Below are 17043 nucleotides of genomic sequence, written 5' to 3' on the forward strand. Positions count from 1 at the left end.
TTTTTTACATACTGTTCCTTTAAGCACTGGCCAATTTTACAGGTGCACGATACAATTAGAGCTGCATCTCCTCACCTCTGTAAGAACGTATAAATAATGCAAATCAATGTTTGAATGTTTGTAATGAAAAACAAACTCACCACTTTGAGCTCTGGTACTGAGCGACTGAGTGTCCACTCTTGACTGTTGACGAATGCATCTGTGACACAAACAGAAAGACTTTATTTGAATTGAAAATTTAAATTTGGATTAAAATGACATCTGCTTCTGTCCTGCTGTCCAGACTTTTTTACAGATAAGAACTAGATGAGTAAGACACTGCTCAAGGCAAAGAGCAACAAAAAACCAGACAGACAATATTCAAGCATGTACCAAATAAACACACAACTACACAACATGAAAGCACAAAACAGGCTCAGTACAGTGAATGACCAAATATGCAAGGTCTTGATTAGAACCCACATCGACTGCACTGCCCCCACGCTCAGCTGCCCAACATGTTTTACATCAGAACAATAGTGGCTGCAGGTGCAGCGTGGGCTCAAATGCTCCGAAGACATCTGAGAAACCCAGAAATAAGCATGCAAATCCATGACAGCAGGGGAAGAGTTGCCAAGTATGTGTGTATGGTAAGATCCGGGAACGTTCCATTATTAAATTAAATGGCTATGCTGATGCTAGACATTCCGGTTTGGTGTATTTGATTTTTACAAACTAAATTGTTATCTACTGTCCACAAAACGCAGCTGCCTTCTAAAGCAGTATCATAACTGGAATGGAATGCTCTTCATAGCCACCAATCAAATACTGCTCCTTAAAGAAACACTCCACTTTTTTTAAATAGGCTTATTTTCCAACTACCCTAGAGTTAAACATCTGAGTTTTACCATTTTGGAATCCACTCAGCCGATCTACAAATCTGGGGGTACCACTTTTAGCATAGCTTAGCATAAATTATTGAATCTGATTAGACAATTAGTATCGCACTCAAAAATGCCCAAAGAGTTTCAATATTTTTCCTATTTGAAACTTTTGTAGTTACATCATGTACTAAGACTGACGAAAAATGAAAAGTTGCGATTTTCTAGGCCGATATGGCTAGGAACTATACTCTCACTCCGGCGTAATAATCAAGGAACTTTCCTGTCGTACCATAGGTGCAGCAGGCGCAATGATATTACACAGCGCCCAAAAATATATTATTACAAGCTGGAAAATGAGCCAACTTCCAAAAAAGTGGAGTGTTCCTTCAACCCCGGACTTCCACCAACTGCGGAGCGGCCGCCGATCGGCTCCGCCGCGCCCCGGCTCCGCCCTCCGCCAATACCTACCAGTTTCCTTATTCCGCGCAATATCTAGTTCTGTCTCCGCCCATTATGATGTTAAATTATGACGTTTTGCTGGACCAGCCCAGATCAGGTCGAGATCCCGCGAATTTAGGTAAGATCACGCAATATAGTCATGGCTCCGCCCTGCGGAGCTGTCCGGCATCCGGCAAAAATAGAAGCTCTGCGTATTTGTTCCGGAGGGCTGCAAATGGGCGGAGCTGTGACGGATTCGGAACGCAGTCAGTGGAAATACACACATTTACTTGAATGGAAACCGATTGACTCCGCCGCCGTTCTGCAGCGGATCCGCAGCCGCTCCGCAGCTGGTGGAAATCCAGCGTAAGTAAAACACATGATCCACTGGACTTGAATGATTGAATTTGCATACTAGCATGGCCTTTTCTGCAAAGGATCCATGTGATGCTAGGGCTGGGCAATATTGACCTTAATTTATATCTCTGTATTTTCAAACAAATGAAAACTCAAGGCCTCCTACACAGCAAAATTACCAGTGTTAAATGTACACTGCTGGTGTTTATATGAGTACCACCCATGTACATTTTGCTGTGTATCAGGTGTCACAATCACCATTATTAAAACAGCGTATGAAAATAAAAGGTTTTCCTCCCTGTTTGAAGATATACAGCTGCACAACATGCAAGCTGGTTGAAAAGTTTATGTTTGACCTCAGTGTACGTTTCTGGCACAGCTTCTGTTGCAATGAAGAAGGGTCATATCAGACCATAGCAATATAGATGGTATTGTCTCATCTTTAACATGCTGACAAAATACAGATATATTACCAAAACACAATATACCGCAAAGTCCTATATGATACTGTCCAAAAGATTATGCCTTTAAAGTTACGGAACACCCTTCGCATTATAAATGTGCATATGATCCCTTAAAATGTCTGGATATGCAGCGCAGTAGGATTTGAAACAAATAACCTTACCCAAAGCAATAGGTGCAGTCATCTGCTCTCTGACACAAAATAACAGCAGGCTATAATTTCTCCAGAGACTCACACTAAACACAAACTATTGCTAGAAATATATGCATAACCCTTGGGGATTGTCTCCAGGGCTTTTGACAAGCTAGCTGTCTGATGAAGTATAAAAAGGAAACCACGGCACTGGGGAGAAGTGCTTCATATATTCAGCTGGGTGACCCTCAATAGGTCACACTGTCTAAGCTTTAAGAGACGGGCGTTACTTAAACCTGCATCATTTAAAGAGACAATATATGACAACTGATTGGGTATAAAAAGTAGATCCATTTTCTGTAAATACATTTTTGCACATATGAACCTATTTTAAAAACCTCATTCGTAATCAATCTGCCTGTGTGTGTGTGTGTGTGTGTGTGTGTGTGTGTGTGTGTGTGTGTGTGTGTGTGTGTGTGTGTGTGTGTGTGTGTGTGTGTGTGTGTGTGTGTGTGTGTGTGTGTGTGTGTGTGTGTGGAGATGGAAAAAATCGTCTCTGGCCTGACAGCTGGCTGTGTGACAATCTGTAACATCACATGAGACGTGATGGCAAAGACGATGATGCATTACAAACTCTGCCCTTATTATCACTGCATCGCCTCTTTGACAAACAGACTTGCTATTTGCTTAAATATCAATGAAGAGTGGTACAACTTTCTGCAAGTGAAATCCTAGTCTGCAGTGAAGCAATGTATTTTTTCTCTGTATTTTTTTTACTGTGATAATCACTATAGTAAGATTATCTATATATATTAGCATAAAGGAAGAAATTGCAGCAGAAAATCATTACAATTACAGGGAAAAGATTTGTCTTTTGCCCTAAGTAAACCTGAATGCTGTCTGACAGCAGCCCTTAGCTCATTGATAAACATCCTTTCTGTAGTAAAGATCTCAACAAAACCTAAAACAACTCAAAATCATTATTCTTCTCCATCATCTACATGCAGCAGCTCCTATAAACCATCTGTATAGACAAAGCAGAGCCTGCATCTCTTTCTGACACTCTCATGAGAATGTATGAGACACATACACGTCTGGAGATCAGTCACTGTGAACAATTCAGTCTTGACCCACAAATCTCCTGACAAAGGCTCTGCTGATAAGAACCTACTTGATTATAACTTGTGAGCTGAATTTGACAAAAGCTTTGCAGTTTTTGTTCAGTTGAATCTGTTTTTGAGGTCTATAACAAACACTCCAGATCACAGGCATATTGTTTCTCGTTCGCACCATCTATGCGCTTGAAGTGTCGCTACGCTTAAAAATGTAGATTACCAGCTCACGGTAGTCCTTGAAATGACAGCAGACCAATGAGAGAGCACAGTTCAGAAAGAAATGAGTACTCCAACAAATGGACAAGAAGCACGAGAGGTACCAATTTAAGTAAATCCAGTGAACGATGTCATTTGTACTCAATACTACTCCTGCTGCAGTACAGCGATTTCCCCGGGCTGAAAATAGTTCAGTAAGCAAAATCAACTCCAGACATGAAACTTGCAAAAATATTCCAGCGGGACAATAAATGAGGGGGTGTCTGTTTGCCCTGTGGAAAGCTCATGTCTCTGTTATTTAAATGTTCTTATTTATTTGTTTGTGTATATAGTGAGAGTTTCACGTTCAACGCGACGTCAATTCTTTCCAGTCATATTTTCCCATGACCTGCCCGAACCTTACACCCCCTCGCTGTGAGCTCAGCGATTAAACATGGAGACGAACCGTGAGGGGATTTCACTATTACCACCCACTTTTGTATGGAAGACAGAAAAAAATAAGACAAATGAAAAGTAGGGATTTCTAAAATACCGCCACTAGTAGTTGGCAGTAGTCACATTTTGGTAACACATTACAATAATGTTCTATTTATTAACATTAGTAAGTGCGTCACCTAACAAAAACTTACAATGAGCAATATAGTTTTAGTGTTTATTAAACTTAATTAATGTTCGTAAATGCCAATACAACTGTTCATGTTAGTTCACTGTGTATTAACTAATGTTAAGATTTTAAAACTGTAACTGCAGAAATTTACCCAATGGTACTAAATGCATTACTACAAGATTTTTTATGAAATTTATTTTAATAAAGTTGCTTTAAAACATTTTCAGTAATGTCACTGGTATTAGTCGTCAACCCATATATTGCCGATGCCAATTTATCGGGGTTGGTCTGTCGAGACGGTGGGCGAGTCTCTCAGCCGTCATTTAAATGCGAGCGGGAGTAATGATGAGTTTATATGGATGCGAACTAATATTATGTCGGAGTCCGCTGCTTGTGTTTCAGTAAACATGCTGCACTGTGTTTTGTACATGTTAGAGCTTTCTCTGAATTTTCTGCACAATTGATGAAATAGGATTGCGCACCTTTCACACGCTTCCAAAATTAAACTGTGGAGATGAGCCGCTTTAGTTTTATCAATGAAAGGCTAAAAATAGCGCTTTTCACCGTGTGTTCGCACCAGAACTCAGAAAAGACGTAAAACATTGTGTTCAGTACCTTAGATTAGATAAATGGGCGAAGAGAAGGCGGTCGCGTGTGGCTGTTCGAACACATTCAACAACATGTGCGTTTACACTACAAAAGCAATTCGATAGAAAGGGGTTTCGACTACCTCTGAATGTGGTTGAAAGTGGAAGCTCAAAAAGTTTTGAACACCGTTTACACCTGTCATTAACGTCGTCCACTTGTGATCCGATCGACCAAAACGCATGTTAATGCCAAGTGTAAAAAGCCTCTATAAGGGTTTTTATTCCTGGAGTCTGATGGCCTGACCTAATTCAGCCCTTCTTCTTCACATCTTCCTCCGAATTTCCTCCTGTTACTTTCTCTCTCTCATTCACTTCATGAACTGGCAGCTTTTAGCATCTCCTGAATCATTAAAACCCCACACACTCACAACTCCGAGCACAATCATCCTGAAGGGACTTGGAGAACTAGGCCACAGCAGCCCACCATCGGCAGCATACAGCTCCAAAGATTCAATTAGGATTTATGAAAGCGGAACTAACACGCAATCCGCAATGAATGTGTCGGGTAGCTTGCAACAATTAGCCACTGCGCTAAAAGGCACATTTAAAATGAGTCACAACTCCCAAAGACATCCATCAATTGGAGTCAAGGCGTAAATCTGCCTCTGTCTTGAAGCTGGATTTGCTTTGCTGAAAAATCGAGAGAGCAATTTACATCCATGTGTAATTTCTCTGAATGAAGACAATTGGTTTGAGTCAAATGTTCTCTAAGAAAGACAAACCAAAGAAAATATGTGGAAAATTTCATTCAAACTCAGCCAACTGGAGCTTGTGATTTTCTTGCAAATCCTGTGTAAAAAATGTATTAAGGCACTTACAGACTAGCGAAAGCTCTGAAGTGCGTTTGACAGACTGAAATGCATTAAGATGCATTTTAAGTGGAAATATATGATTCCTTTAAGCTCATCTCCTTTTTAATCTCTAAGTGTCACTACTTACTTGCTGCAAATAAACTACAATTTGTTCAAGCAGTAGAATCGAAGAAATGTTTTTGACTTGTAAATTAGCATGTTTTATCAGATTGGATTCTGCCAACAAAACAGTATTTCTTAATGGCCTGAGGCCGGGATTAAGCAGATTTTAAGTGAAAGTATTTGATGAACACGTGCCGAGAGCATTTGGTTAATATCAGCATATCTCATTTTTCGACAGAGGTGGTGTTTAGCGGCTTTTGCATCTAAGCTTCTCAGTTGTTATGTCTGCAATTCTGTATTGTGCCACTAAGGGGTTGTGCACACCAAAACTTTTAAACGTGGCTGAAAATGCCTGGACAATGCCGAATGCCAACTGTTTTTTCAGCTTTCTTAAGCTGAGCGCTTTGGTAGCGCTGATACTTCAGCTACAAGCTGGTTGGCTGCTGTGGTAATGTCCTGCCCCTCCTCCACTGTGATTGGACGGCTGTGTGAGAACTGACATTGACGAGCGGAGCTTTTCACCCAAAGTTGAATATTTTTCAACTCTCGGCGGTCATCGCTGAGCGTGGAAAAACCGCAGAGCGCCGGTTTTCAGCGCGGAAGAAAACCGCTAGCTGCTGGCTTATTTGAAGAACGCTGAGCTTCCATTGGAAACAATTAAAAACATGCGCTGGCCGCGGCGTAAAAGCTTTGGTGTGCACTAGTGCTGTGTTCAAAATATCGATACGACGATACATCGTCATGGACGCCGGACGATGCGTGCATCGATACAGCACCTTCTGTATCGATTCGGATGCACTTTTAAAAGTAACGTGACGAATCACTGTTGATCCGTGATCCATATGGAAAGGACGCATGTGTCCCGCGGAGTAGGCAACGTAGAGTTAAATGTAGCGGGGTATACTTTCACTTTGCGAGTCTGTCTTGCTGGCGCACGTGCCTGTATAGCGAGCCGCGTACTTGCGCGCTCTCTCTCTCTCTCGCGCGCGCGCGCATTCAGTATGAAAGCGCAGATATCTTAGCCTATACTACTGCAAAGGGCTTTATTAGCCCCTCTCTTATAAAACAGTACTAACGCATTTAAGAAGAAACACGACAAAGATTTGCATGTGAAAAGTGTACGTCTAGAGAAGAGATACAGAGCTCCTTTCTATAGCTGTCACATTAATAATCTGATTTCTATTAAATAGTATTAAGTCTGACTGCATGTTTATAAATATATTCATAGATATAGAATAATGAGAGACAAATATAATGCCTAGAGTAAGGCACCCTCTTTGTAAAACTGCTTTAAAAAAACATAAGTACTAACTCTGGGATTTTAAGTATTTCTATGAGTTACCCCAGAAGCTAATAAATTAATGGCAAAAACACAACTGTTACAACACTGCTTATTCAATTGACAATAAGCAGATGATAATAATAATAATAATAATATTAATAATAATGTTACTAAATTCAAAACAAAAATGTAATTCAAAATAGTCTTGTATCGTGATGCGCATCGTATCGAGGCCCTTGTATCGGGATACGTATCGTATCGGGAAATTGTTGGCGATACACAGCCCTAGTGTGCACGCCCCCTAAGGGTGCAGAAATTACACTTATCACACAATTCTCAATTTTTGGCCACATGACATGTCATTTCCACAAATCTTTAAGTTCTTGTTTAACTTTCTTGAGAGCTCCATCCTATTGAAGTCAATCTTTTTGCAGCATGCTAACAGCATAACCACGTGTGCAGCGATCTTGGACGGTCTGTGAACAGATGCTGTCAGAGGTTAAGACTGAATTACACTAGACTGACTGAGTATAAAATACTAACACAAGAACACTTTGGGCAAAGTAAGATTTAAAAATGAGAAAATAGGCTAAAGAGCCACAAATAGGGCTTGTCCAGTCACTCTGAAGCAGTTGAATACACAGTTGGAGTGAAGTGAGTGTAAAGTCAGGGTACTGTGGATATCAGTTCAATTCAAATGACAGAAACAGCAGTTGATGCTTAAACTCGCAACAGAACATCTCTCTCACTTTACGCTTCTCATCTTCATCTCTCATCTGATTTCCACCTCCCCCATCCTTCTCTCCAGACACTCAGATCAGTATGTTTCATCTTTTCATTCGCTGCAGTTCCCAAAATAGCATTCTGAAAACATTTCCCAGTGGTTTATGTGAAAACGCTAAAGCACTAAAGAAACACTATGATGCATCTCACAAAGCACGCAGCAAAGAACAAATCAGCCCAGACCACACACTACCTTGCAGAAATCTTTTGGCATTTATATTAACATTTTTACTAAATCGTCTAAATCACAAGGACAGTAAGGATGTATTCACAATGTGGCAAATGTCTGGTTTTCAACCCCATAATGACCCGTAATACACACACACAAATTCTCTTTTTCTTTCAATTCATGCACTTTCCACTAATTATTATTCACTAATTATTGTATCCCTGCACCATGCCTACAAGTTCAACTGGAGGCAGGGTCATTCACTCCAACAGGGTGAATGGAAAATATTCAGTCCATCGGCTCCCCGCTGCTCCTAGGACACACTGGGCTGCATTGTTTACCCTCTGCTAGGCTGCACTGGGGCTCCCAATAGCTCACCCATGTGCTACTGTTCAGCTCCCTGGACGTCACTCTAAAATAGGATGTTGTTACAGCTGTTTCCTGTTTTCCTAAGTTTGGCCACAAGTTTCCAGCTGTCCCAGTACCCCCAGTACATCAGGGTGGCTAGCCGGTGGCCGATACAGTACCAACTCATTGACCTGTATGCTGGTCTCAACTGCAGTAGTTCAATCAATGTGCTGACACAAACATATTGACCCAGATCACAGTATCTCCCTAGTCGCCTTCAGCGGTATGATGTCAATTCTGACTAGCGCATGTGTTCCAGACATCATTTGGCACTTTTCCATTGCATAGTACTGTCCGGTAGGGTTCAGTACAGATTCCTTTTGGGGGGGGGGTCAACTATGTACAGTACCTAGTACCCAATATGCTTTTTAGTAACACTTCGATTGAGGTCCCAAGTGAGGAGAACTGATACTAAAACGTGACATGTAACACTGCAGATCACTGATTGGTCAGAGAGAATGTCACTACCTGTGTCAGTGCTAAATTCGAGTAAAAGGAAAAGATTTGGTTACCCTCGTGTCTCATCGGGCAAACCATGTTATATTGTCATCTGTGCTTTGTTGTATAAGTTCCCAAACTCCCTTTTAGCGTAAAAAACATCCACATGCCCAGAGTCAAGAACACCAATATGCTCTGTTGCTCTCCTGTTGAGGATTTGTTTATATTGCGTTAACGACGATGTCGACAGTGTAACTGTAACGATAAGTCTAAAATCCCACCTACTCTGAAGCTGCGGTAAACTCCACTGGAAAAGCAAACTGAGCCAAAGTAAAGCGAGCTGAGCCCAGCCGCGTGGTACAGAGCCATATTAAACCACACAATGAAAAAGCCACTATTAATACAAGCAGAACCTTTAGTCATACAAAGGTAAGTTAACAATTATGTGGACTCCATACAAATTGTTTAGTTAATACGTTTAGTTGCCAATCAGATGCTTTAAAGGGGATGTCTAATGTTATTTAATGCCTTCTGACTTATTTACACCGTTAAAGAGTTGAATTCTGCAAAAAAAATAGTTTGTCGTACAGTAGGGTTGTGCCGATAAGCGACGACAGTTAGAGATAGAGCCTTTAGTGGGCCTTCATGGCGATAGTTTGCATGTCTGCCCATTATAGCTTTAACTTATTATTATCCTATTATTACTATCATCATAGTTCGCATTAACATTTCCGCACTTGCAACACAAATGCGCATTGCCTGCAGGTTTGAGAAGGTTGAGATCATGACAGTGTAGCCAGCTGCCCTTACAGAGTAAATCAGCTTCTTTTTTGTCCAACAATACAGTGGCATGTCATAAATGGGTAAAAAATTAACAAATCAATAAATGAGTAACCCATAGACTGTTTCAGCAGTAACAACATAAACAAACGGCTTTCGTGGTCATCACGTAACTTCCGGTAAACTCCGCTAAGAATAAATAATATCAAAGTCCTTTTAAAGTAGTTTGAACTAGATAAACTACTCTACCTCACAAATGACACAGTTGACCATCCATCCGTAGTTACTAAGGCATTTCAAATAAATCTTAAACACATGAGCATATTAAATGAGAAAGCAGCAGAAAAGCCAGGTCGGTGCCCTAGATTTACAAGCTACAAACATACACGCTTCATGCACATCTTTCTAAACACATGCGCACACACATCGGGACAGTGAAAAGGCTGTTATTCTCAAGTGTTTCTGGGTGTCACCTTGGCAAAGACAGCAGGAGATAAGAGCGTTTAGCAGAACATGTCTGCTCTTTATCAAAATGACACAAAGGAAGAGAGAGAAAAGGAGTAAGGAAGTAGGTTGCAAAACAAGAATAAAAAGCCAGAGCAAGGGAGTAATGGAATAAGCAGAGGTGTAATTTTAACATGGATGGATTATCCAGAACAGCCCAGTGGAACATGTGTACTGACTCAAGCCTGGGAGCTCGGTTTCTGACAGGATAAGGCAGTCCAGACATGATAAACATACCAGAGCGGCATTCCCAAAACAGTCTGAGCAAATGTACCTGTGGCAAACATAGAGGATCACACACAGACGAAAAGAGGGGAAATTAATTATGCATTCCGATTCTCCTAAAAAATTCACAAAATCATGTAAAAGTAACCAACAGTGGTATAAACCACATTTGCTATAAGTAACCAGGTGGGGCAGCTGAGATTATGGGATAAGTTTACTACATCTAAAAAAAAAAAACTGAACAGGCTTTGTTCTGCAATATCTTACATAAAACAAGCAAAAAGCATTCTGCACCCAACAGAACTCCACTGCAGTGATTTTGCAGTCAGCTTTTGAAAATAAGGCAGGATAAATGCATTTACCCTGGAATCACAACCGTGGGACACAACATAATCACATGCCAGAAAACTCTTGTGCATAGCCACAATAAAAGAAGTGTGCTGACTGAAAACAAGTTTAAGGTGGCTCTGATGTGGTTAACATAGAATGGAGGATGCAAAGCTGCCTATGAGACTAGGTTATTATGCCCACTTATACTGTTTTTATTGGTGTATCAGAGCAGCCATTGTTTGCCTTTAAGGCAAAATCGTTTCAAGAAGCTTGCAACCTCCGCTGTAACTGAAATACTGAGATGCATAAAGAATCATTTTTTTAATTTAATTGAGAAAGTGAATTCAAATCACAAGGTGCCTTAAGGGTGAACACATCCAGAAAACAAAAATCTGGCATAATTTACTTACACCTTATTCGAAACAGCATTAATATATTTCATTTGTAAAACACAAAATAAAAAGTTGGAACAGATAGCCTTAGACACTCCCTTTTGCCACCAAACAGTCCTCAATCGTTAATATAAGGCATAGACCCCACTAGACCTTTAAATCAGAACCAGCATTCACATTTTTATCAGTTTCAGCTTCAGTAGCTCGTCTGTTGGATCGGACCACATGGGCCAGCCTTCGCTCCCCACGTGCATCAATTTGCACGTAGCTTTAGCCGCCCATGACCCTGTAGCCGGTTCACCCCTTTCCCTTCCTTGGACAACTTTTGATGGACTGTCCACTGCAATTTTTGGGCAAGCATAAGGACCTGAGCGACTTTGACAAGGGCCAAATTGTGATGGCTAGACGACTGGGTCAGAGCATCTCCAAAACTGCAGTTCTTGTCCAAGGCTCATTGATCCACATGGGGAGCAAAGACTGACCTGTGTATTCCGATCCAACAGATGAGCTACTGTAGCTGAAATTGCTGAAAAAGTGAACGCTGGTTCTGATAGAAAGGTCTAGTAGTGGAGTCCATGCCTCGACTGGTCAGGGCTGGTTTGGTGGCAAAAGGGGGGACCTACACAATATTAGGCAGGTTGTCATAATGTTATGGCTGATCGGTGTATGACTTTTGATAACTTAAATTTAATTTAACCATTAAAAGTAGAATCCAGAAAAATGAAAACGTCCTAACACCAGCAAGGACGTGGGTTTGATACTCAGGGATCGCATGTATCCAATTGCACTGTAAAACGGTTTGCATATAACCGAGATGTAAATATACATAATTTCCCCACTTTCTGTGCAGTGTTTATGTTCTGCATATAGATTTCCCTCCCTTTGTGTGTCTGATGTGGTGTTCTTAAAACATGGCAGCACCAATGAGAGCAAAAAATGAGAGAGAGAAAAATAGCCATATTGCCTTAATTCGACCTCAGACAGCCCATACTGCTGGCACAGTTTCTACATCCCTCCTTCTGCTTTTTCTTCACAGATACTATTATTATACTCTGGCTGTCTTTGAGTCAGCACTGCCAAAAAGGACATACAACTCACAGAGAATACAGAGAATTTAGATTTACACATTTGTCAGACACTCCAAAGCGAACTACGGTGCAATAAAGATATACACTTTTTTATTAGTATATGCTTGTGTTTCCTGAAAATTGAACCCATGACCTACTAAGGACAGAGCCATAGAGGAGCACTACAAGTTAAAAAAAAGCTAACAAGGCACCTGATACATGTCAAAACACATCTGGAGTACAAATGTTATATGCAAATATAATTTGCCCTACTTCTGCATGAGTTGTGTGGACTCGCTGTAACAAAATGTGCTGAAAACGTAAAGTTCCGATTTATTTGCAAGTATTTCTAAAGGTTTGTTCATCTTTCACTTCACCAGCTCAACACACATACTACAAAAGATGCTAAAGGGATAGAATCATACATTGTAAGGGTGGTCACACTACACTTTGAGCATGCCAATATTTTTTGGACATTACTGCGAATATGGGCGAGGAGTGCTGTGTCAATCTTTGCTTTTTAGTAAAGAAAAAAAGTCATGTTGTGATGTACCAGTTTTCTACTGGCCACATGTCTGCATGATACAAATTCACAGGTCACAGTTCACCAAACTACACGGCGAAATATCTTCACACAAGCTTGCGTTTCCGTTTTTCTGTCTGACGTCTCACTGTGTATGAATTTAGGGGTGCACCGATAAATCCCGATATTAGGGATCGACCGATATGGGGTTTTTTTTTGTGCTGATGCCGATACCGATTTTTGTTTCATCAGCCTTAGTTTTCAAATAGTAAAAAACATGTGAGGGTGCTATGGAACTATGAACTGCACTCTCCACAATGACGAGGAACTATCAGCAAAGGATATTGCTTTCTAGCACTTTACTACTGCAAATATATATAGAGATGAGAAATAAAAACCTGCTTTGTCCAGCAATGATCAGCTGTTAGGCCAAGCTTTCAATGTTGTCATGGAAAGGTTGGTTGTTTTTAGTCACATGACCTGCAATCGCTTGCGGCTTCCAGCACTCTGTCTGTAAATAATGTCGGAAAAATCAGCGAACACAGCAGCATAAAACTCGTAAAAATCGGTCCAATATATCGATATCACTAGCCGATATACACTAATAATACATGGCTGATAACTATTCTTAATCGCACAGCCAATAATATTCACAGCTATTTCATGTACTACGTCTTTTGATCAGTAAGTCCTTATCGATCTGAAATCACTGTTAGTTTGAGTCGTTTATAACATGCATTTGAAAAAGCAACACTCGTCAAACATAATCATTATACATATTCTTTATTATCATGAAAATACCTTAAAAGGTTTGAAGAACAGAAATATAAATATATCTTTAAGCTATTTCCTGGAGCTGCGTGTCATAGCTGCGTGTGCATGGTTCTTCGTCTGCAGCGCATATTGAGTTTCTGCACGAGAGCGCCCCCTGGCTTTTGGATGTAGCGGCATTTCACCGTAATTCACTGAGAAGCATAGCAAGGTTCATCGGCCGATATATCGGTGCACCCCTATGTGAATGAAAGTCAAAAAATGTAGTGTGTAGTGTAGTGTAGTGTAGAGTGACTGCCCCTTCGTTTACAAGTTTCGTTTGCAAGGATTGTAAACAGACAAGAAATTTCGTCTTACAATGTTGTATTTTTTTACCACCAAGAACACAAACAGTGCAAAGCACAAACCCACACACCAGTCTCGGACCACTTTAAAAGAGAGACGAAACACAACCCACACAGGTCATAACAACTACAGACTAATACAACTTTTTCTTTTAAACTTAAACTGTCAAGGGCGAGACATCTGCGTGGCAGAATTGCACGCTTGGAAACAGCCATCGGTAAGCCCAGAAGTTCAAGAATTCTCCTTGTTTGACGAAAAAGCCACCCACACATAACGCACCATTATCTCGGACTGCAGGAAAAACAATCATAGATACAGTCAAGATATCATGACGGCTGTCACAGTCAGCGTGCCATATTACGGAATATCTGATAAGCGTTTGACAATGGAGGCGCATAGTGGCAAACCACTTCTCCACCCCTTATTGTTTTGACTGAAAGTAAGACAATGATTAAAAAAAATAAAGCAGTGATTTGATGACAATGGGAGTGTGCAAGACGCACGCACAAAATAAAACAATCTGGTTGGCCCTGTAAACATCTTTGGAATTGTCCTCATAACAAGAACACTGAAGAAAAGCAGGATCGTACAAAGCAGCGTACGCAGCGTAATTAGAATGTCAAGCAGAGTGCCATTTAACACAAAAATCAAAAGGGTTTTCTGGATAAAATTAAGAAAACGTTAAATGTAAGACTTAGCAGTGGCATGTAGGGTTAAGTAGTTGAAAATTACCATAATCAAAGCCTTTCATTGTATTATTGAAGTCTGACAATTCAGACCACATACACATGCAGAACGCTCCTACACACTTTACCACAATGTCAGGAAGAGCACATGAATAAAGACAACACAGCAAAGACACTTGGCAGGCTTAAAACAACCCAGCAGACAAAAGACGGCGCAGCTCAAAACAAGATGACCGCAGATCTGGAGAATAACTTTGGTATACACAATAGTAGGTTGACCCAGCAGCGTGGTTGTCCCCACAGTGCAGTCGTCCTCTCGTGCCCTGCGAATCCGGCCACCCACGTCTGCTTTCTACCCCTGTGTCATTTGCTAAAAAGGTTTCTATCCCTCATCAACTGCTATCCAACATTACATGCACCTTTTCATCCTAATAATATATAACCCCCACAACAGCTTTTGAAAATGCTTACAAGCACTCTCAGCAGGCTGTCATCGCCTGTAAATGAGAGCATTAACACAGACCACAGTCATGGCAGGAATCTGAAAGGCTGTTGAAGAGGCTGGTGCAGGGCCAAGATGCCAGGTCACAGTTTCCCCGCCGTCGCTCTTTGCCAGCCTGAGGCGTCTAATGGCCAGATGAAAGCCACCATGTCAAGATGGCAAAGCCCAGATATGAACAGATTAGTCTCATTGCATGAGGGGAAACTAATGGAAACAGATTCAGGAGAATTTGGAAAATCAGAAAACTTGAAAGAAAACCAAATCTAGTGACAACGAAAGCTAGACCATTGTTAGTGCACTGCCCTATGATTACTGTGATGCGCAAAACACGGAGGGAATCATGGAATCCAAGCATGAAAATGGAATTACTGTACAACACGGGATGGCACAGAATTTGACAGATTTTGGATTTAGTCATTTTTAAAACTCATAACAACTAATTTTCAAATGCTTTTTTTGTCGCTTTGTGTAATGTTGGATGAAGGTAGCTTACGTCCGTTTCTCGTCATGCATTGCAAACAACGACAAGCATTGTCTTATCAGAGCGCAAGCAGATTTCGTCAAAGCCCGGGTAGGGTTGTGCCGATATGACAACAGTATCGTTTATTGACGATCGTCAGACACATCGACAACAGCCCGCTTTCATAACGATATTTGGCGATGGTTATTATTATTATCATCATAGTTTTACATTAACATGCGCATTGCGTGCTTTTCCTTGCATGAGGGTTTATGGGCTTCACTTTGGGTGGGAGAGCTTGTGACATGTGTTATCAACTACTACAAATCTGAATCAAGACAACCCTACTTTAGACAGACAGGGACTAAATGGGCAGAAAATGGCAGTTGCTACAGAGCCACATACACGGCAGACAGCCATGCTATTAATCACTAGACATTATGGAAAATACATGGAAAATGCACCCGGGATATGTCAGGGATCTTCAGATTTTTGGTTCATTCACACCGCCAATGATTTGCCGGAATCTGTGTGTGCGTTCACACAGATAGCATAAAGATCCCGGAAAGACACATGACGTGTTTAAAGTCTTGCACTTCACCGTTTTTTTTTCTCCACAGCATCTGAAGTTTGTTATTATCCATTATTTCTCACTCCAGAAACCAATCGCTTGCATTTTTGTTTATGATAAAACTATAAAGAAGCATGTGACGTGCCGTTCTAGTATGCTGGTGAATGATCTCAGCATCAGAGTGGATATTTGATATATCTTGTTGCGATGACGCACGGGCATTTTTGTTTATTATAAGCTCTGATATTAGCGTGTAACACGCTATTCTTTTAAGCTTCAGCGTGGGGCTCTCTGAACTCTGCTTCAGTCCAGTTTGCTGACATTTTTCATTGTGAATGTTGATCTACATGTAAATACCTCATTTTAAAGAGCTGAACCATAACTTCATTGTTGCGATGACACGCGCTGTGTGAATGAGGTTAGTGAGAAAAGACATGATGCTGTCAGGTACAATCATGCTTTTCGAAACTGCAGGAACGGTTTGTTTAGAAAGAAGCAGAGAGCCATTTTCCGTAGATTATTCTTCTATTCTAGGAGCGAGGTGAAGAGGTGAGGGGTGGGAGTATGAGATGGGGTTTTCCAGGATTCGTAACAATGGCAATCCGAAACATCCTCAGACAACAAACACTGAAACTCAGAGCATCTCACATTCTTGAAAATCTCACCTGAGGCTGTTCCTCTGTCAGTCAGGACAAAACTGGCAGAGATGGGAAGATTACAGGAGAGATAGAAATATGGAAAACAGGGAGAACGAGAATATTTAGCAATTAAAATAACAAAGACACAGGGACCGTATTGAAAGGACAGGGGAAATGACAAGGGACAGAGAGTAGCCCTGTGTCTCCGCTGCAGGTTGAGAAATAACAAATCCCTGCTAAGGTGTTTACAAAATGATAAAATGCCTGAAAATCACCTTGTGTGGATACTAATAAAATGCACCAAGCCATTGAATGTTTTCATGACAGATGTTGTTCATCCAACAGAAAAGGTAATTTGGCAATTTTACTGCGATTTAATGGTGTGAAAGCAGCCCTTGACTCACAACTAAATTAATG

The 17043-nt window shown here is 40.8% G+C and overlaps 1 protein-coding gene across 4 annotated transcripts in view; it reads right to left on the reverse strand.

Moving 5' to 3' along the window:
• The window catches only part of agap1 (ArfGAP with GTPase domain, ankyrin repeat and PH domain 1), a 216578-nt gene that overhangs the window by 113370 nt on the left and 86165 nt on the right, over positions 1-17043 (reverse strand). For all 4 annotated transcript variants that reach the window (XM_073870886.1, XM_073870885.1, XM_073870883.1 and 1 more), the window contains exon 2: positions 141-199. In XM_073870886.1, coding sequence (XP_073726987.1) covers positions 141-199 — 59 coding nt within the window. The remainder of the gene's footprint in view (positions 1-140; positions 200-17043) is intronic.

Source organism: Misgurnus anguillicaudatus, chromosome 8 (genome assembly GCF_027580225.2).
Source record: "Misgurnus anguillicaudatus chromosome 8, ASM2758022v2, whole genome shotgun sequence".
In the NCBI taxonomy this organism is placed as follows: domain Eukaryota; kingdom Metazoa; phylum Chordata; class Actinopteri; order Cypriniformes; family Cobitidae; genus Misgurnus; species Misgurnus anguillicaudatus.